This window comes from Westerdykella ornata (assembly GCF_010094085.1).
Source record: "Westerdykella ornata strain CBS 379.55 unplaced genomic scaffold EI97scaffold_2, whole genome shotgun sequence".
Taxonomy (NCBI): domain Eukaryota; kingdom Fungi; phylum Ascomycota; class Dothideomycetes; order Pleosporales; family Sporormiaceae; genus Westerdykella; species Westerdykella ornata.
The window spans coordinates 137,320-157,644 of NW_022986852.1; the positions used below are offsets into that span (position 1 = coordinate 137,320).

At 53.7% G+C, this 20,325-nt stretch overlaps 9 protein-coding genes across 9 annotated transcripts; 7 read left to right on the forward strand and 2 right to left on the reverse strand.

Annotated features, from left to right (window-relative positions):
• Window positions 1–254: 254 nt before the first annotated feature.
• On the forward strand, window positions 255–1,778 carry EI97DRAFT_447569 (tRNA methyltransferase complex GCD14 subunit; the record flags this gene model as incomplete). Its single annotated transcript, XM_033800101.1, has 1 exon — window positions 255–1,778. One exon carries the CDS (start codon window positions 255–257, stop codon window positions 1,776–1,778), a length of 1,524 nt encoding a protein of 507 aa, XP_033657427.1.
• Window positions 1,779–1,938: 160 nt separating this feature from the next.
• Window positions 1,939–2,561, forward strand: EI97DRAFT_104770 (uncharacterized protein). The gene is made up of 3 exons (XM_033792918.1): window positions 1,939–2,163; window positions 2,211–2,382; window positions 2,524–2,561. The coding sequence occupies exons 1-2, from the start codon at window positions 2,099–2,101 to the stop codon at window positions 2,374–2,376; spliced, it is 231 nt and encodes a 76-aa protein (XP_033657428.1). The 5' UTR covers window positions 1,939–2,098; the 3' UTR covers window positions 2,377–2,382; window positions 2,524–2,561.
• Window positions 2,562–2,605: 44 nt separating this feature from the next.
• On the reverse strand, window positions 2,606–4,644 carry EI97DRAFT_454837 (Metallo-dependent phosphatase; the record flags this gene model as incomplete). Its single annotated transcript, XM_033800582.1, has 3 exons — window positions 2,606–4,429; window positions 4,487–4,498; window positions 4,567–4,644. 3 exons carry the CDS (start codon window positions 4,642–4,644, stop codon window positions 2,606–2,608), a joined length of 1,914 nt encoding a protein of 637 aa, XP_033657429.1.
• A 1,920-nt stretch (window positions 4,645–6,564) lies between these two features.
• On the forward strand, window positions 6,565–7,576 carry EI97DRAFT_447571 (uncharacterized protein; the record flags this gene model as incomplete). Its single annotated transcript, XM_033800102.1, has 3 exons — window positions 6,565–6,615; window positions 6,687–7,109; window positions 7,160–7,576. 3 exons carry the CDS (start codon window positions 6,565–6,567, stop codon window positions 7,574–7,576), a joined length of 891 nt encoding a protein of 296 aa, XP_033657430.1.
• Window positions 7,577–11,037: 3,461 nt separating this feature from the next.
• On the forward strand, window positions 11,038–14,494 carry EI97DRAFT_447572 (LuxS/MPP-like metallohydrolase; the record flags this gene model as incomplete). The annotated part of the gene is made up of 3 exons (XM_033800103.1): window positions 11,038–11,286; window positions 11,344–13,831; window positions 13,890–14,494. The coding sequence occupies 3 exons, from the start codon at window positions 11,038–11,040 to the stop codon at window positions 14,492–14,494; spliced, it is 3,342 nt and encodes a 1,113-aa protein (XP_033657431.1).
• A 292-nt stretch (window positions 14,495–14,786) lies between these two features.
• EI97DRAFT_104871 (uncharacterized protein) lies at window positions 14,787–15,832 on the forward strand. The gene is made up of 2 exons (XM_033792919.1): window positions 14,787–15,560; window positions 15,636–15,832. The coding sequence occupies exons 1-2, from the start codon at window positions 14,881–14,883 to the stop codon at window positions 15,685–15,687; spliced, it is 732 nt and encodes a 243-aa protein (XP_033657432.1). The 5' UTR covers window positions 14,787–14,880; the 3' UTR covers window positions 15,688–15,832.
• Window positions 15,833–16,064: 232 nt separating this feature from the next.
• On the forward strand, window positions 16,065–17,533 carry EI97DRAFT_104924 (uncharacterized protein). Its single transcript, XM_033792920.1, has 3 exons — window positions 16,065–16,636; window positions 16,853–17,360; window positions 17,419–17,533. The coding sequence occupies exons 1-2, from the start codon at window positions 16,430–16,432 to the stop codon at window positions 17,345–17,347; spliced, it is 702 nt and encodes a 233-aa protein (XP_033657433.1). The 5' UTR covers window positions 16,065–16,429; the 3' UTR covers window positions 17,348–17,360; window positions 17,419–17,533.
• Window positions 17,534–17,887: 354 nt separating this feature from the next.
• Window positions 17,888–19,149, forward strand: EI97DRAFT_429669 (UPF0047-domain-containing protein). Its single transcript, XM_033797492.1, has 3 exons — window positions 17,888–18,323; window positions 18,405–18,678; window positions 18,762–19,149. The coding sequence occupies exons 1-3, from the start codon at window positions 18,082–18,084 to the stop codon at window positions 18,918–18,920; spliced, it is 675 nt and encodes a 224-aa protein (XP_033657434.1). The 5' UTR covers window positions 17,888–18,081; the 3' UTR covers window positions 18,921–19,149.
• Window positions 18,948–20,288, reverse strand: EI97DRAFT_429670 (NADH-ubiquinone oxidoreductase). The gene is made up of 3 exons (XM_033797493.1): window positions 19,902–20,288; window positions 19,503–19,670; window positions 18,948–19,372 (listed from the first exon to the last, which is right to left on the reverse strand). Exons 1-3 carry the CDS (start codon window positions 20,280–20,282, stop codon window positions 19,244–19,246), a joined length of 678 nt encoding a protein of 225 aa, XP_033657435.1. The 5' UTR covers window positions 20,283–20,288; the 3' UTR covers window positions 18,948–19,243.
• Window positions 20,289–20,325: the final 37 nt, after the last annotated feature.

Below are 20,325 nucleotides of genomic sequence, written 5' to 3' on the forward strand. Positions count from 1 at the left end.
CATCAAGCGATGCTCAAAACCAGCGACAAGGAGTGACGGGAAAGGTATATGAGAGACGAGAGGTCCCCAGATGAGTCAATCTATAGAGAGCCGATGGTGTCGTGTCACATCGCAAGGACCGACAGCATTGTGAATGGCGGAGGCCCTTGTCAGCGGAGGTCTTGGCACTGTCCCCGCCGACCAAAAAAATACAATTTCAACACCGTAGATGAAGACCATTCAGTAACCATATAACGCGTATAGCCCTATACCTCATGGCTCCGCAGCCGTCGCCCTTCCTAGACCCAGGTCCCGTCTCCGCGCCCAACAGTCTCGGAATCCTCCAATTGCGGCGCGACCACCTCATTCCCGCCATCCTCTCGACATCCGCAGACTCCGACTACGCCGAAGGCAAAGTAGAGAACACGCGCTTCGGCTCGTTCCCGCACAGCACTCTTCTCCATAAACCGTGGGGCACGCAAATCCTCGCCTCCGTCATCGACACCGGATCCCGGAGCTCAAGGTCCAAGAAGCGGAAGCGCGAAGCCGGAGATGTGGGTGATGAGGAAGCGGGAACTCCGAAGGAGGAGGGAAGCGGTGGTTTGGTGAGGGCAGCTACGGCAAGCAGTGGGTTCGCGCACTTGATACCGCCGAGCCCGGAGACGTGGACGTTGTGTCTGCCGCATAGGACGCAGGTTGTCTACACGCCGGACTACAGCTATATACTACAGCGATTGCGGATTCGACCGGGGGACCACATCATTGAGGCTGGTGCAGGAAGTGGAAGCTTTACACATGCGGCAGTAAGAGCAGTGTTCAATGGATACGTTGAACAAGAGGAGACTTCCGACGGAAATGCTGCTGGTGCGGCCGCTAGAAAGAGGCGGAAGCGCAATGGCCATGTCTACAGCTTCGAGTTTCACGCCCCGAGGGCGAAGCAACTCCGGGATGAGCTAGAAGAGCACGGTCTCAGCCAGTTGGTCACGGTGACAAATCGCGACGTCTACCAGGACGGGTTCTGCTTAGAGAACGCCACGGAACCTGACGCCGATGCGATATTCCTCGACCTTCCAGCTCCATGGCTCGCCCTGAAACACCTTACCCGCTCCCCTCCTTCGCAGGCAGTGATCAAGTCTGTAGCCTCGGAATCCAACACGCCAGCAGCAGATACTACGGAGCAGCATAACCCCCAGAAGCCTTTTCGCTCACCCCTCAATCCTCAAAAAGCCGTTCGCATATGCACCTTCTCCCCGTGCATAGAACAAGTCACGAAAACCGTTTCCGCCATGCGCGCCTTGGGCTGGCTCGAAATCGGCATGGCAGAAATCCAAGCGAAGCGTCTCGAAGTTCGCCGCGAGCGCGTTGGCCTCCAGGAAGAAGGGCTCCGTGGGGCCAATCCCAACGCCGCCACCGTGCAAGAGGCCGTTCAACGCCTACGAGACGTCGAAGGCCGGGCCAAGATTTTCCACGGGCTGCAGAAGGAGAAGCAAGAGGAAGTGATGCGGAGAGCCGAGGCGAAGAAGCGGGGAGAGAAAGTGCCTTCGCTCAAGGAAGAGCGGGAGGCAGCAAAGACCAAGACCAAGGTATCTGATATTGAAAGGGTGCCGCCGTCGAAGCACGACCGACTGGAACGGGCGAAGCGGGAGTTGGAGAAGAGAGAGCTGTTCAAGGAAGGCCGGCTGGTGCACAGGACGGAACCCGAGTTGAAGACACATACATCTTACCTTGTCTTCGCTGTCTTGCCGCGGGAGTGGAGCAGGGAGGATGAAGCAAAGGCAGCGGCCCGGACGTGGACATGAGAAGATCGCGCGTGTCGATGTAACGTCACGCACCCGTCGTGTCTAACAACAAACGCGTATTCAGGAGTAGGGGATTATTATTCAGATCTTGCGCCAGTTTCCAACGGTCTCGGGTCAAGGAGTTGGACTGCCACCAGGATGTTGTGGATACTAACAGCCTCGGAACCGGCGCCTATTGATTGGCCGTCGAGATTACATGCATCTGACCCAAGGAGTTGAGATCCACGCCGGCGGGAAGGATGAGAGGATCCGGAACCCACCCGACGACCGTTGGGGAATGCCTCTGCGGAGGCTTAGGGGCTTATCAGATGTGACCCGTAATGTGGCGTAAACCATTACTAGCCACAGTTTACCTCTATACAGCAATTTGTCGAGCAAGATCCATGTATGCCTGTCCGCACAGCAGTTGGCTAGGCCTAACGTTGGATTAAGCTTGCAGCATCTCAACCCATCAGTCTTATCGTGCCGGTCCTGTGGTCATCGCTTTGGCCGCATGTTCATACACAGTACACTTGTCCTTCTTGAGCCTCCCATGACGACCCCGGTTCCTACCTGCGCAGTAGGATGGACCTATGTACACAGTACTGTGGTACAGTGATACTCTGTAAGTACAGACAAGCGACCAATCAAAACCAGAGCGCCTATTCTCCCTATGTTGCCGTAATTTCGAAGTTTGGGTGACCCTAGTCCAGATGTGCCTAACCCAGTCCCTCCAGTGGTATACCAAACTGAGTCCATTCTACAGTACCTATCCAAATGCGCCTTGCGGATTTCGCACCAACATATTCTAACACCATCCTTGGTCAGCCACGGGCCCCCCAACTGTCTTAACCCCAAACCGCATCTCTGACTCTCCCACTTCCTTGGGTAGGCGGCGTAGAGATGGTATGAGTCCAAGCCTCCTTCCCATCAATGAACAGTCGGTAATTGAGGAAGCTCTGATCGCTATGTTCCGGCGCGGTGATCTCAACGGCCCCAAACTTCGAGTTGCCGTCGGGTAGATACTTCATACAGACATCCTCTTCATCGACCTCAGTGTAGGTTCGCGTGGGCAGATAGAACATGGACAAGGGACTGGTGCTGAACTCATGCACTGTGGCGCTGACGGGCCACTTGGAGTCTCGTGGTGGCGGGAAGGACGTGGCTGCGAATTCGTGGCGATCGCCGCTCAGGACCACGACGCCGACACCGTGGTGGGAGCTGAATTCCCACGCTTCTTCAAGGATCTTGCGTCGTTCGACCAGATAACCGGCCCAGGTATCTTCGATACCTAGACCAGATGTGTTAGCCCCAAACTTGCTACATATGCGATCTCGGGAAGGGCGGGGATTACCGAAACGCCAGTTCTTCGTGAAGGGGATCCCTGTGACGAGGATCTTCCAACGTACCCCTTGCATGGGTTTTCGACGAATCCATGCTAGCAGGTCAGCCAACTGTTGCTCTCCAAGCATGGTCTTCCTTTCGTCGGTGGCGTTGCGGCTCGCTGGGCTCCGGTAGCGCCGAGTATCCATGAGGAAGAACTCGGCCGGCCCATGGACAAACGAAAAGTAGGTATGCCCTTCTCTGTGTCTTGGAGGATTCACGCTGACATGATAATGTGTGAACGCGTCATACGCCGCGTTGAAGACCCCAGTTGTGTTCCCGCTCCAATCGTTCTGGATCTCGTGGTCGTCGATCACATGAATCCACGGCAGATTGTGACTGACGGCAGGCCAGGAGGGCGACGAGTACACCTGTCTATACTCACGACGATAGTGCTCAGCTTCCGTCCCAAATCTCCGAGGAACATCGATGTAGATGAAATCGCCTAGAAAAAGCATGAAATAGGGTTTCAACTCTGGTATCCACTGGGCGAGGTGCTTCAAGCCAGGGAACTCGAGCGGATGCTGAAAGGGCGTATAGGGGACGCGGGCCTTGATACAGCTGGAATGGACAAAGGTATACTTATTCTGCCGGGCGCTGTGTGCAGATATATGGCCTGGGCGGGGCGCCGTTGTAAATGTTCCCGTCACATTTCCTTTGGACGTCTCAACGACATACTCATACGGCGTGTCAGAGTGCAAGGAGTCGATCTGAATGGGCAAAGTGAAGTCTGTGTCATTCGTCAACCAATACTCGGGTTGGCTCGCTAGTACGACTTTCTGCTTCCAGTGGCTCCGCGGTGTATCGAGTGGCCGATAAAGGACTTTGATGTCAAAGGCATACGTCTCCCTAACCAGGATCTTAGCACGGTCATGGGAGACATATCCAGCCCGCGCGAATGAGGCATCATGGCACGAGTGCAGCAGAGGGGCGCGGTAGACTACGTCCAGCGCCATGGCTACTAGAGCCATATTGATGCCGAAAGTGACCCAACTCCAGAAGGCGGAGGCTGGGCTTGGCATCCCCGTGAGTAGAGTACGCAAGATCTTCGGCTCTCGTTCCTCGTACACAACAGTCTCCTGGACGTCCAGCTCCTGCAGGGAGGCATCCTCCGCCCCTTCGAGCAGCTCCGCCTCTTCTGAGTCGGGGGTGTCACCTTGAGTCAATGTCTCTTTGACCACAATGTCAAGCTCATCTGATATGAGCTTGAAATGCGCGGTATCCTGGATCGTGAGAAGGAACGACGGGATATAGATGAGAGTCAAGATGGTTGCAACCGGGGGACCAAGCTGGCGGTGCTTGTAAGCTTTCCCTATCAAATCAACAAACGGGAGTCAGCAACTGACACTGGTCGGAATCTGGTCGCACAAAAGTTAGTAAATCGGAGCGTATAACGGTACACAATCGCGCAAGGAGAGATGCCCACCCATCGCAAGAATATCCAAAGGCTGATTCGTAGCGCAACTGAGCTGATGGCGGTGATAACGCCAAGTATCGAGGGCATTGTGATGGTGTTTCATCGCGAGACGCGATCGTGCGCGAGGTTGGTGTTGTTGCATCGGACGAGCTCAAGAGTCGGGTCGGATCCGTACGTCATCGAATGGAAGCCGCCACACCCGTGCACGTGACCAACATCAGCCACAGCTGACTCAGCCAACTTCTTCTGGAAAGCTTCTCTCGCGCCTGAATCGTGCAAAATCTCGGACCGTAACCGTTGGACAGGTCTGCTGCTCTATATTTGGGACTCTTCTCCCAGACCGTCAACCCATCACCTCGTCACCAACTCACCTGCAGTGACATCCCGGCATCCTACGCTAACCCGCGTTTACCTGTACCCACAAGCGCCCGGACAGGTGCCCGTAGCCTCATGGGGGCTCCCATCGTTCCCACCATGCGCACAAAGGGTATAAGGTCGCATTTTAGGACCCCAACTAGCTCGAAATGCCCTTTCGGGTCAACGCTCGTGGCAAGGCTGCCTTGAGGCTGCCTTATCCTTTCTACGTCTGACTTGACAGCGCTGGACGCTCACAGACGCTCCAACCCTTGGGATCGATTGGTAATTGGGGTCGTATCTGGCAGTCGTCGATCGTCATGAGCCAGGACGAGGTACCGACATCCAACTTGCAAAACGGCCACTTTCCGAGAAATAGTCGCTATGGCTTCATCTTGGGGTTCCCAAGGGGTTTTGCTCCCGCTAGCCTCAAAAGTTTGTTATGGGGCCGGGTTGGAGTCGGTGTTTTGGCTTCTTTGGCTTCTTCATCCTTCATCACTCTAGCATCTGATATATATCTAGCCGTCGCAATCTCAGAAGAACAGACCAGACCTAACTAACACCTTTTCATCAAAGAAACTGCAGCGCAATACCGTTCTGTCAGGCTCGCAAACACCAGCCGGTTCCTCTCCACAGTCTTCAACTCCCGTTTGAATACGGACCAACAATATGGGCATCACTCAGAGCTCCTTCCCTCCGCCACCCAGGTGTCCGAAATGTGGAGGCCCTCTCTCAGACAATCATACTTGTTCGTCAAGCACGCCATCCTCCAGCTCCAGCTGCGGCTAAAAACCCGATTTCAATACCGCAGTCGATGAGTTCCGCGATAATCGAATTAAGCCAAATATCGATCGGTGCTGTGAGAGTATACCATCATCGCCCCTAAGGTCTCCGTCACCTCCTTACGACCTGCATGGCGCATCACCTATCATTCATGACATTCGGGAATGACGAACCCAACGACCTCTACTTTGTTCGACCGGTTTCTTCTTAAAGGCGCACTGGAAGAAAGGGCTTGGAAAATGGGTTGGAGTGCTTCGTAAAAAGGTCACCTTGCCGGTCTATGCATCATCGAGGACCCTGTTACTGACCAATCTCTAGTTTCTTTTTCCTCTTTGCCTTCATCTTCGTTCCATGGTCCATTGCACGTTCAAGATTTCTTAAACTTTCTCGAGTGTTTTATTTCGGTGTTTGAGACGGATTGGGTATTTATTATTACGTCCATGTCACGTTCTTCAGGCAGTTTGTATGTCATTGATAGAGATTTCCACATTTTTAATGTACTATATTTCTTACTATCTCTCCCATGTATGCGTGTCCTTCACTTTGGAACTTGCATACCGCTGCTGCATGGATCACGCAGCTATCTTGAAATAATGCGGAGTTTTTGGTGCTCTACATAATTCCCGATGAAGGGAATAGCTGAATGTGGCTGATAAATGTGGCTGGTGCGTAGATTAGCTAGATTGATATGTCGGACCGTGCGCAACATTTTCCCCAACTGCACTTATGTTCAACATTGAACAACAGCTGCCCCAGTGAAAACTCAATCCGCCAAGCTGCATTGCCAGCTCTTTAGAAAGAAAGAAAGTTCCAATACACTAGCTTTTCCCCTCGCGTTGAAGTGTAGAACGTCACAAAACACGCACCGCCATGGCATCCAACGGCCCGAAAACGATGTCAAGCCGGCTCATGACAATGAAGGTAAAGCTGACCACCCTTTTCTCGAAAGAAGTCGTTCCCATGAATTGCATAATGGCTTACACTGTCTGTAGTTCATGCAGCGCTCCGCTGCCAAAACCGCCTCCGGTCCCCCCTCCGAACCGTCCACACCCAACGGTCCCCCTTCCAAGCGCATGCGCCTCTCGAATGGACGCTCTTTGCCCAGCACACCGCACACGCCCTCGGAGCAAGAGGTCCTACAGACGGCGCTCGCTGCTGAGGAAAGGAAGAGGGAGGAGGCGCTTGCGAAGGCGGCGGCGCAGACGGGAGAGACAAAGTGGGTGTTGAGTGTGCAGGAGACGCGGGGGGAGAGGGAGAAAGAGGGTCAAGGGCTGAGGGTTGTGCATGCGGGGTTTGCGATGATTGATCAGGAGGATAGTTTGGAAAGTGGGGAGGAAGAGGAGGAAGAAGGGGAGGAGGGGAGGCCGGCGAGGATGCAGTTTGGTGGTGGGGTGAAGGGGAAGAAGGTGGAGAAGGTGAGTTTTCTGTTGGTTTTCAAGGGTATTGAAAGGCTGAACTCGATCAGGCGAAGCGTGAATCGAGTGACGATAGTAGCAGTGATTCAGAAGATGCGTCGGACGAGGATGATAGCGACTACGATTCAGATGATCCTACAGCGGAACTAATACGCGAAGCGAAGCGGGACGCCGCTGCAAAAGCCCGAGAAGAGAAAAAGGAAGCAAAGAGAAGGCAAAAGCATTATGAACAGGCTGCAAAAGAGACCCCCCGCCGCCCAGCGCTAGTGGATGAAGATGTAGACCTCGGTGGCTTGACATCCCTGTCTGGAGGCCGACCGGGAGGGCTTAGTAGCGGAGGGAGAAAGGGTGCGAGTAATATAACATGTTTTGGCTGTGGAGAGAAAGGGCATACGAAGAGGGATTGCCCGAATGCACAACGGAGGGTATCTGGCGCGAGAGGGAGGAGTGCCGCGAGGCGATTCTGATAGCGATGATCACGGATGGCGCACGTTTCATGCCTGCAAAGGGAACCAGTATGCAATCCGCGTTTGACCTTCCTCTCCGTAGGAAGGTCCTGGCTGCCTGAATATGGACCCGGCCACTTTCGTGGTTCTCTGTCCCTTATATGGGCGTCCCACCGCACTCAGGCTCGTTGTCTCGGAAAGAGACCCACCCTGCCCTTGAGCGACATCAAGGACACCTATGCCCTGCTCGGGTGTAGTCAAAGTCTGCAGGAACTAGAACTGTATCGCAAGCCTCAGCTGATGAGGCTGTGACGCTGAACTAGTTATCAGGACCAAGCAAGCACTGTAGGGCATGTCGGTCATTGCAATTGGATTTCCGAACCCAGGTTAGCCACTTTAGCGTGTAACGCTGGTTCAAAGCCTCGCACATTAGGCATTCTTTTGTCTCGTATGATTGCTTCCTTTTCGCTCACCGTAAGCCTTAGTGGTTTGGGCTTAGGATGGCATCTGCAAGGTTGCCGGAATAGCTATAATATCACTTTTCTGGAGGAAGACTCCAACATTGTCTGGCTGAGCGGAGATTTTGACAACGAGAGCGTTAATTATTACTACCTAGCTAAGTACGCAGTCGGTTGTGGTCTATCGTATCAACGGAAATGAGCAAGAAGCAGAAAGTATAAATGTTACCATTGGTATTGCGAACAATCACCGCATTCTTGGACTCGCTTTTTCTTTTCTTGAATGAGATTTGGGCGGGTAACTGAATATATCTTCTCCGCAGAATCTGCCTCAGTGGCTACCCTAGGTACTCTCAGCAGCTGCCCTGCAGGACTATCCGGCTCTCGTACCTAGGAGACGTGGCATTTATGTCGGCTCGAGAGTTATCCCCTTGGCGGCTGCCCTCGGAGGCTACACTGCTTCTCATCCTAAGGGTTGAATCTTCCCGTCTGTTCACAGTAAGCGCGCGCTATTTCCGTCGGCTCGTATGATTGCGTTCTTTTGCTCACTGTATACCTTGGCGATTTGCGCTTAAGGATGGCGTCTGCAAGGTGCTCTAGCATAACCCGTTTAAAGGGTGCTTCTAGAACTGTTGTAGATTAACAGACCGCGATGCTAGATAGAATTTAGGTCTCTTCTTAATGCGTAAATAGCTATATCTAGCTCTTTATAAGGAACAAATCCAACGTTGTATAGCTAAGCGAAGAGTTTAAAAACTAGAGTGGTTGATTATTACTACTTAGCTAACGTATGCAGTTCGATTGTAGTTCATCTTCCCAACGGAAAATAGTAAGAACAAAAAATAAAAGAATCCAGCGAACAGAAAAAAGGGGTGAAGAAAGACGAAGAGAAGACATTTGTCACCATTGGTATTCCAAATAACGACCGCCTCTTCGGACCCGCTGATTCCCTTTCTTAAAATGAGGTTTGCGCGGGGATGTGGATATACCCTGAAGTACCCTACATCTTTGCCGCAAAATCTGCCTCAGTGGCCACTCTCAACAGCGAGGGTGCCCTGAAGAACTATTCAGCACTCGTAACTAGGAGGTATGGCTTTCATGTCGCCTCGTGCGGCGAGTTAACCTCTGGGCGACCGCCCTCGGGGGCTACACTGCGTCCAGTCCCTAGGCTTGAGGCTCTGTTCCCGGTGGGCGCACCATTTCCGTCGACTTCTGCGGCGGATTCGGTGGACGTAGAAGCATGGCTCGTTTGACTGTTCTCATAGTCCATCCAAAAGAGCCTGTTCTTCAATTAGTCCGTGCTACAGTCTCTCGCATTCGTCTTACAGTTCCTGAAGCTCCCATAAAAAAAGCAATATACCACCTATTACACTGACCAGAACAACAGCAGCCAATCCGGTAGATTCGTCATACTCCCACAGCGCTACTGCAGACATAAGAAACGCTCCAACGATAAGCCCTTGCAAGACTAAAGACAGAAGGCTTGCCACGACATGTGCCAGGATCTTGGAATCGTCATTGAAACTCTCAATCAGGTACCCGCTCCAGAACTGAAACAGTCCAGATGACGTAAACCCAATGCCGACTGCTAACACAAACAATAACCAGGCAATGATAAGCCAGTGACGGATTGTATTCGTGTCGACTGTCTCGCCGCGTGTATCAAAGGAGGAAAATAGTACGGAAAAAGTGAAGCCACCGCCTAAAGTACCAACACCGACTACAGCAGCAAAGAATTCCTTGAACCAGATCACAAGGCTGTGGCCCTTACAGAGATTGTCCATACATGCCTTGCAACATGCCCCTCCCGTCATATCCCGTCGGGGTGGCATGGCTGACGACAGGCTGTTGAAGTCTCATATGCCGCGATCTCGAAGGGCGTGGATTTTGATGAACAACTGGAGAACTGTGCAGTCTGCTCAACGGGACGATGCACTCTGATAAAACATCAAATAATATTGAGGAAGAAGGACTTGGCTGACCTCAGGGCTCCAAGACTTAGGATAGGCTAGGGTACACTATCATACAGACTCACTGCTTTAGCTCGTTGGTCTAGACACCATTAGACCGACCTACCTTGAGTAGTTGCTTTAACTTAGGCAGATAGTCCCCTAATAATCATCTAGGTGCCGAGTAGTCCGTTACCGAGTCGACTGCTCCGATTCCTACAAAATCTAGTCGCTTGACGGACTACACTAGACAAGAACACGCTATGGTAGTTCTTCGGCATCTTCTATGTAATCACTGTCATTAACATTAGTAGCGTGTTTTACGTATCCATCAGAGGATCTAAGCCTTTGCAATAGCCTTCAAGTCGTGCCCTTAATTTCAAGTACTGCTGCTCTGTTTTCGTTATGCGCGGACTATCTAATGGTGGTTAACAACCATTGTGTGAATGTATGTACGAGGAGTTAGGCACCCTGATGGACACCGTCCTGATTGCATTGGCCATCATGGTCTTCAAGCTCAGTGGCGTTGGTAACTCTTACCGAGGCCGCTAGGGCAGGAACGGTTTGGCTTGTGGCACAGCTGCTCGGCAATCCAACCGTGGGACCGGCGACATGCATGCTTGAGCCTGAGCCGCATCACGACTCACCACAAACCCCCGCTTCGTTATACTCCCCCAACCGCAACCTCCCCTCTTTTCTTCATTCTTTCAAACAACAGCCTAGCTGTACGGCGGACAGCTCTTGTTTCAAACAGCTCGTCACCCGTCGAGCTGAGCGCATCTCGTTCGCACATCGCACGTGGATGCACGTCCGCACGTTACACCATCTGGGGATCTCACAGCGTGGGCACTGTACAACCTCATTTCCCCGCCTGTCTTGTACAGGACCTTCCTTACCTGCTGTGCTGTACCGTGCGGTATCGTACATTGCGACCGTTCGCCCAAGCAGAGTTGCAAACGCCACTGCTTCCCCGCAACTTGCCGCTCTACATAACCGGCCTGCCATCCGAGCACCACAGAGATCTACCCGCCTCTTTTCTACAATTACTACTAGATTTCGAGCCATTTCGACAGATATGAGCGAGCAGCTAGAGAGAGCCGCGTCGCGGCCGCGGATAGAGGACCTGGAGCGACCAGAGCTCGATAATCGCCAATACCGGATCATTACACTACCGAACAAGCTGGAGGCGCTCCTGATACACGATCCAGATACCGATAAAGCAAGTGCTGCACTGGATGTCAATGTGGGAAGCTTTAGCGACGCCGAGGATATGCCAGGAATAGCTCACGCTGTCGAGCATCTCTTGTTTATGGGAACAGAGAAGGTTAGTAGGAGCTGTCTCGCGCCCCAGGGGTCTCGTTGATCTGACTCCAATAACCAGTACCCCCAAGAGAACGCGTACAACCAGTATCTGAACTCTCATGGCGGTTATTCCAACGCGTACACGGCCGCCACCTCGACAAACTACTTTTTCGAGCTCGCATATAGAGCAACGCCGAACAGCAAGGCGCCTTCGCCCAACGCTACGCAAGAGTCTTTGCGCATAGATAAAGAGGATTCGCCGCTCTGGGGTGCGCTCGACAGGTTCGGCCAGTTCTTCATCTGCCCGCTGTTCTTGGAGGATACAGTGGACCGCGAAATCAAGGCGGTGGATTCGGAGAACAAGAAGAACCTGCAAAACGACACCTGGCGGCTGCATCAGCTTAGCAAGGCGCTTTCGAATCCCGACCATCCGTACAACCATTTCTCAACTGGCAGCTGGAAGACCCTCCACGATGATCCCATTGCACGAGGCGTCAAGATAAGAGACGAGTTCATCAAGTTCCACTCAACCCACTACTCCGCGAATCGCATGAAATTGGTCGTTCTCGGCCGCGAAGACTTGGATACATTGGAGCAGTGGGTGGACGAGATCTTCTCTCAGGTCCCTAACAAGGATCTGCCGAAGAGGAGATGGGATGTTCCTGTGTATACGGAGAAGGAGCTGCTGACCGAGACGTTCGCCAAACCCGTGTTTGAATCCCGCTCCTTGGAACTCTCCTTTCTATATCGCGACGAGGAGGAGATGTACGAATCGCATCCAAGCCGATATCTCAGCCACCTGATTGGTCACGAGGGACCGGGCAGCATTCTGGCCTACATCAAGGAGTTGGGATGGGCGACCGGGCTTGGTGCGGGAGGATCAACGCTCTGTCCTGGATCTGGGCTCTTCAACATCAGCATCAAACTCACCGAAGAGGGACTGAAAAACTACAGAGAGGTTACCAAGATCGTCTTCCAGTACATCGCGATGATGCGTGAGCAGCCGCCGCAGCAATGGGTGGTCGATGAGCTGATGCGCATGTCTGAGGTGTCCTTCCGGTTTAAACAGAAGGCTCCGCCCAGCAGGACCACGAGTGCTGTCGCGAGTGTGATGCAGAAACCCTTGGATCGAAAGCACCTCTTGAGTGGCGTCAGCGTCATCAAGAAGTTTGACCCAGAGGCGATCAGCGAGGCTCTGTCTTATCTTCGGCCGGATAACTTTAGGCTCAAGGTGGTGAGTCAAGAATTTCCTGGCGACTGGGACCAGAAGGAGAAATGGTATGGCACCGAGTACAGGACGGGAAAGCTGCCCGAGGATTTCGTTGCCGAAATACGAGCAGCATTCGAGAGCCCTCAGAGGCCCAAGGAGCTGCACTTTCCCCATAAGAACGAATTCATTCCCCAGCGGCTGGAGGTCGAGAGGAAGGAGGTGGAAGAGCCACTCAAGACTCCCAAGCTCATTCGGAATGACGAAGGCTTCAGGACATGGTACAAGAAAGACGATCAATTCTGGGTGCCCAAAGCGAATGTTCACATCTACTTCCGTACGCCCTTGGTGCATCTCACGACCCGCACAGCAGTGCTTTCCGCGCTTTATAGGGATCTCGTTCAGGATGCACTGCAGGAGTACACGTACGATGCGGACATATCTGGACTAGTGTACGAGTTCAGTAACCACACCACCGGATTCAACATATCCGTGGAGGGATACAATGACAAGCTTCATGTGCTGCTGGAAAAGGTCCTGGTGTCGATACGAGATCTGGAGGTACGGGAAGATCGCTTCAAGATCATCATGGACCGAACGTTGCGCGGCCTCAGGAACTGGGAGTTCACGCAGCCATTCCATCAGGTTGGATCATACTCGAGATGGTTGAAGTATGAGAAACGATATATGACGGACGAACTTCTCAAGGAGCTGGAAGGTATCACCGCTGATGAGGTCCGGAAGTTCTATCCGCTGGTGCTCTCGCAGTTCCATGCCGAGATTCTTGTGCACGGCAACATGTACAAGGAGGAGGCGCTGCAGATTACCGATTTGGTGGAGAAGACGATGAGGCCGAAGCGTCTCGCGCTTAGCCAATGGCCCACTCGACGGAATCTGATCCTGCCGCCGGGAAGCAACTACATCTACGAGAAACAATTGAAGGACCCGGCCAACGTGAACCACTGCATTGAGTACAGTCTATATCTTGGCAACGCTTCGGACCGCGACCTGCGAGCCAAGATTCTGCTCATTGCGCAGATGACGGATGAACCAGCGTTCAATCAGCTCCGCACAAAGGAGCAGCTGGGCTATGTCGTCTTCTCTGGCGCCGTCATCTCCGACAACTGGGCAGGGTATCGCATCCTGATTCAGAGTGAGAAGGATTGCAGATATCTAGAGGGGCGTATCGAGCACTTCCTTTCCATGTTCGAGAAGACATTGGCAGAAATGAGCGAAGAGGAGTTGGAATCGCATAAACGTGCGGTCATCAACAAGAGGTTGGAGAAGCTGAAGAATCTCACGGAAGAGGGAAATCGGTTCTGGCATCATATCTTCAGTGATCGATATGATTTCTTGCTTGGTGGGTTACATTCACCTCTTCTCTGAAGTGGATGAATACTAATCTCTCTCACATGTAGCCGAAGAAGATGCCAAGCACATCGAGCCCCTGACGAAGCAGTCTCTGATCGACACCTTTGCACACCACATTTCTCCCGACTCTCCGCACCGGGCCAAGCTGTCTGTGCATCTAATTGCCCAGGCCAAGCCAAAGGAGCCGTCCACGGAGGAGCAAAAGAAGCAGGCGATTGATTCCTTCTCGACTATACTATCCGCTGAGGGGGTTGAAGTTGATGCAGCCAAACTCTCGGCAAGAGTCAATGAGGCGACCGAGGCGGGCTCAGCAACTGAGGAGGCCGCCGTCCTCATCTCTGCGCTGGAAACACACATCGAGAAGGATCTAACCGTTGAGCAGGAGAAGAAGGGCAAGATTCTCGACGAGGCAAGGGCAGCGCTTGGCTTAGCCAAGGTGGAAAAGAAGCTGGAGCATCCCGCCACTACCACCGAGGTGGCAACCGAAGCCGTCGGCGAGCCGCAGCTATCTGAGGCAGACAAGAAGACGGAGGTGCCGAAGCCGGTGCTGATTACGGATGTGGATGCGTGGAGGGCGGGCTTGCTTATGAGCCAGGCTGTCAGGCCGGTGAGGGATTTGAACGAGTTTGCGGAAGACGTGGCGAAGCTTTGATACGCGGAGCATAGATGATGTTTGAGGAGGCGGGATCTGCCTGTAATGTGTATAGACTCTGATATCCACTTGGGTTAGATGGTCTGGCTAGAGAGCGAGCTTGCATAGAAGGTTCTCGACGTTATCTCTGTCTTGAAGCGAGGACGTGATTTACTGGCGCATGTTTATACCTGTCCATCAACACGGAATGCAGGAAAATAGCCTCCCAGGCCTGATCACGGTATGTAAGGGTGCTCAAATAAATTACCACATACGGTTAGTGGCGTGGTGTCATCCCGTCTTCTGGACGACATGTCAACACTGGAACTGTCCCCTTGAGATGAAACAACAGCCCCAATGAACCCGTCCGAGTCTCCAACATAGAATCTTCACGTTGAAAACGCCACATGATTGGAAATATTCGCACAATGATTCGTCGTACCCTCCTACGCGCCCGCCGCGCTCCCCAATCGCTCCTCCGCAAGCCGCCAACTCGCCGCTATGCCTCCTCTCCGCCAGAACCACCACCTCCATCCTCGTCAACGTCCTCGCCCCAATCACGCATCTCCCGCCTCAACGCCCGCCTCCCCCGCTTCCTGCACAAATACACCTCGGCACTGTCATCTGCGCCGCTAACGCACATCACGGCCTTCCTCCTCCTGCACGAAATCACCGCCATAGTGCCCTTGCTCGGGCTCGCAGCTACCTTCCACTACACGCACTGGCTTCCCTCGTGGTTCGCCGAGGGCGCCTGGGTGCTAAAAGGCGTGGAGCGCTTCGGCTTGTACTTTAAAAGGAAGGGGTGGATTCGCGAGGAGGAGAGGGGGGAGGCGGAGAGGGAGATTGGCGAACATGTCGTCGAGTCTGAAAGGGGAGGAGAGGGGAGGATGGGGAGATGGAGGGGGATGACGGAGAGGTGGAGGAGGAGGAGGGATAGGGCGTGGGATGTTGGCGAGGGGGGCGTTCGGTTGGTGGTCGAGTTCGCGACGGCGTATGCGATTGTCAAGGCGCTGCTTCCTGTGCGGGTGGTGCTGAGTGTGTGGGCGACGCCTTGGTTTGCGGGGTGGGCGGTTGTGCCGGTTAAGAGGTGGGTTGGGAGGGTTTTCATGAGGGGGAGGGGGAGGGGAGGTGGGAAGGGGAGGGGGGAGTGATGGCGAAGGAGATGGTTGGGAATGGGAAGGGTGGATGAAGAGGGCAATATCCTGCCCAAGTAGGGCGTTTACACACGATGGTTGTCTTCCAAGGCAGCGAAGACCCAGTTAAATAGGCTTCACCGCCGGGCTCTCGAGTAATGGTGGGCGGTTACCTACTACAATCCTCGATCAAGTCGACAACTCATTGGAGGAAATCTGCTTGTTTTCGACACGCTGCCGCTAAGCACTATCCCTCGGCTTGCATCCTGCGTTCCGTTTCTTCTTCTATCCTCCACTCTCCGGCATATCGAAGATGTGCTTCCCCAAGAGCAAAACGACACGACGGACATGGCTCGTCAAGGACAGGGTGAATGAGGAGCAGCGATCTTCATCTCGATATCACGGCAGCCATCGTTACGACCATGGCCACATCCCTGGGGGAAGGTATCATTGCCACGGCCGAAGTGAGATGCCACGGCACGTGGATTCACGAATGGTAAGAGTGTCTCTTTCTTCTTCGAAAATAAAACCCCGGCACATGACTGGCTGCCTCTTCCAATGGGCGTCAAACCGTCACCGCTCTTGACCGCTCGACAACAACGAGCCGGGGGCACGCGCCCATAAGAAGCCCCGGCCCTCTCCTGCCTTCCACTCCACCGTCACACCAATTCCCCCATCTTCTTACTCTTCTGCTTCTTCTTCTGCTATCTCCTCTTTCTCTCTCTTCTCCTCTCTCTACCATCCGCCTGCTGCTGCCTCCCTTCCACTGTCCTTCGAGTCGAATCCCATCCATCATCACCGCATACAACAATCCACCTTCACCATGTTCAACCAGACCGACTGGGGTCAGCCGCGGCCGCGCCATCAGTACACGTACCATCCGCGTCCGCTCCCAGGTCAGAAGGGCGTCCTGGTCTACAGCGGTCCTCTCAACATGACTGCTGCTGTCCAAGGTTACGGCGCCTACGGCTCTGCTGGCTACGGATACGGCTACGGTGCTGTGGCTCCCCACGGCGCAGCAATTGGCGGAGTACGTAGCGGTTCTTACGGTGTGCGCACGTCTGCATACCATCCCTCCTCTTCCTCGTCTTGCTCTTCTTCGTGTTATCGTTCGTACACCCAAACCCCCCAGTACCCCTCCTACGGCGGTCACTATCCTGCGACTCAATATCCTGCGCCGGGATATACTACTCATGCTCACTTTTCAAAATGGTATGGTTATGCTAATTGTTCTTCTCCCTGGCAGGCGACGACAGTGTACCGTCGTGTCTCTGTCCCTGGTGCTCCTCTCGCTCTTGCCGCTTACCCTGCTTCGACAGCATACGTCGCGACGGCAGCGGCCACGTCCACGGAGACAAAGGGCACGGTTGCAGCGGCCACCACTACTACCACCACCACCACGGTTCCAGCACACGTTGCCTATGTCCATGCAGCGGCCACGCCCACCAGGCTCCCCGAAGCCTACCACACTGCCAACTACAGCACTCGTCTCAAAGCTGTTCCCGCTGTTCCCACGGTCGAGGATATACGTCTCGAAAATCGACGTGTCGCTACCGAACGTGGAGCTTATAAAGCTCGCCCTATCAAGCCTGCGGATGCGCTTCCTGACGATATGTTCTGGTGTCGCGAGAAGGATGGAGAGTGGCATTGCAGGCCGTATTATCAGATTGAGAATGAGTGCTATCCGGGAAGGTGGAAGATGGATGCAGAGCATGGGTTCTTGGTGTTTCATAGGGAATAGGAGGGGCTGTGCTGTGAGTTTTGTTCTGTCCGGTTGAGGAGTGGCGGAGAGATGGCTCACTGCGTGTTTAGACATACTTCCTCTTTGATCGATGGTCTGTGGGAGAGGGGAACTTGCTATGGCTGCAAGCCTGGCAAGTAACCGTACGTCATTGATTGGGATTCGACTGACGAATACCGACTCCCCAGGCCGGTCGCCTCCTCTATGACGAACCCCATTCCACCTCGCCTACGATTCCCTTTACTTTTTTCCTATATCTTTTCTTTACAAATTCTTCATTCGTGGTGGACTGGTTATCTTCCCACTTAGACCTGTATTCAAGCATGGCGATCGAGGTAATGATGGGGACTGCTTTTGGGATTACTTTGGGCGGCTTCTCCAACACTCACGATGGGCCATTGAACCTTATTGCTCTTGTGGGAGGTGCTAGGGAAATTCCTCTCATTGGATGGATAACCGGGTTCTGGGACGGTGGATCATGGCGTTCAACGAAGATGGTTTCACTCCTGTGCTCTGATCCTACTTGGTACCAGTAAATCGTGATGGCGGCAGCATAGCTTGCAGACCGAGTGAGAGCCACTCCTATTTGAGTCCCTGGGTCAGATCACCACCGCGATATGTTTTCTATCTTCCGGCAAGAGTTGCCCTTCTGGTTCCGCTCGCCTGATTCCACCCCACGTCAACCTTGACGTCAACCCCTCCGCCCCACCAGGCACACCCGTCGAAGCTCTCCAATGCCCACGCAAAACACGACAATTTCCCCTCTGACAACCGTCTTCCTCATCTTCCTGTTCCTCATTGGCCTCTTCCCCTCCCTCTTTCACTCAATCGTCTGGGCGCCTTACCATCTGATTTTCCGTTCTTCAACGCATTCCGCAGCCAAAGTCGCAGACAGCGTCCACTGCACACCTCCGAGTATCTGTACACCACCACAACCGCAGCAGCAACACACACCCTACACAGCAAAAATGTCCTGGTACAATTATTCTCCTTCCTCTCCTACTCCCTTTACCCTCCACCCTCCACTATCCCCTCCAACTAACACACCCCCCCCAAGGACCCAAAAAACACTCACCCTCCCGCCCTCCTCACGAGGCTCATACCTCATCACCGACTCCATCGTCTCCCAACTCCCCGAAATCAAGACGTACAAAACGGGCCTCCTGCACCTCTTCATGCAGCACACGTCGGCGGCGCTGAGCCTGAACGAGAACTGGGACGAGGATGTCCGCGCCGATATGAGCGATGCGCTGGATCGCATTGTCGAGGAGGATAAAGGCGCGAGGAAGGGGTTGTATAGGCATAGTGCCGAGGGGAGCGATGATATGCCTGTATGTATCTTTTATTCTTACCTCTGAATTTTGTGTGTAAGTAATAGTGCTCACGACTGATGATTGATGATTTGCTTCTTCAGGCACACATCAAGTCCGCCCTCATCGGCGCCAGCGTCACCATCCCCATCACCAATGGCCGGCTTGCTACGGGCACATGGCAGGGCATCTGGTACCTCGAGTTCCGCGCCGCGCGGCACACGCGCAAGGTCGTGGCGACGATCCAGGGGGAGAAGATGTGAATGATCTGTTTTGCAAGGGATCGTGTTCAGATATGAAGGAAGGAGGTGGTGACTATGAAAGCATGAGGAATGAGGGATGATGAGCCTACGAAGAAAATGAAGAGGACGAGGAAAGTCCCTGTTTCCCTGGTCAGAGTTGAGTGAATATGCACTGCTGCGCATGCGCTCTCGCGCTGTAACAACAAACAAACAAACAAGTAAACAAGTAAACAAATCAGAAAATGGCCTCATTTATCCCATTCCCTGATTCGCTCTGCGCTAATCATATATACAAATCCCTTTTACAGATCAATCCCCCCCCCCTTCGTTAGTAGTCTATCTTTCTATCGCTGACCGAGCACATCATCGCTCACGCGCTGCGTCTCGCCCACCTCGAATTTATCCCCCGTCGGCTCGAGCGGGTACGACGTATGCGGCAGCGACTCGAGGTGCTTCCTGTGATGCTCGTTTGCCTATGATATCAACAATCAGTTAACCATCCATTAACCATTCATTCGACGTCAAGTTTCGTCCACCATGCATTTCTCTTAATGCAGTTTTTGATATAGGGGAGAGAGAGAGGGAAACAAAGGCAGGACATACAAACGGCACGCCGCAATACGTGCACCAGCAGATCTGCGGCTTATCCGTGTTGATGAAGATGCGCGGGTGGCCGAGGGGACCGCCGCCGCCGTCGCACGAGACGATGCGTTTGTGGGTCCAGCGGACGGGTTGTTTGTGGATGAGCTCGATGGCGGCGTAGGGTCGGGGCTGGAAGGAAGGAGGTGTTGAGGTTAGCTTTGCATTCATTTTGTGTTTTTGTGTTTTTTTTTTTTTTTTTTTTTCCGTTGACATCGCATCATCCCATCTAGCGATCTGGGGAATCAATTGGTCTCTCATGAGGCGCAATTGGCGTCTCCTTCCTCTCCATCCTCTTAACCTCACAAACCCCTCCCCAATCCCATCCCAACTAAACAAACCAGAAAAAAAAACAAAACATACCTGATCCCCCCAAACCATCTGCTCAAACCTAGGCCCACTCATCGCAACCTCCCGTCGCTGCTGGCTCCGGCTCCACACCCCCTCCCGATTCGGCGCCTGCATCCGCCGCATCTCCTCCCCGACCTCGACGGCTTCCACCAGTGCCGCGTCGTGGTGGCCCTCCGACGACACGGGCGTCGCGTTCGTGACGGACACGTTGGGCGGCGCGGGTCGGGATTTGGGGTCGTTGGCGGGCACTTGGTTGGGCGTGTTGGACGTTGGTGGTGTGGTGGACGAGTAGTGAGCGGTTGCGGTGGCGCCGCTGGCGCTGGCGCGGAGGATGAAGGGGGGGGAGGTGAGGGGGCGGAGGGCGCCGCGGGTGCGCAAGGTGCGCGGAAGCATGGTTGGTGGTGTTTGTGGGGTGTATGGGTGAGTGGTGAGCACT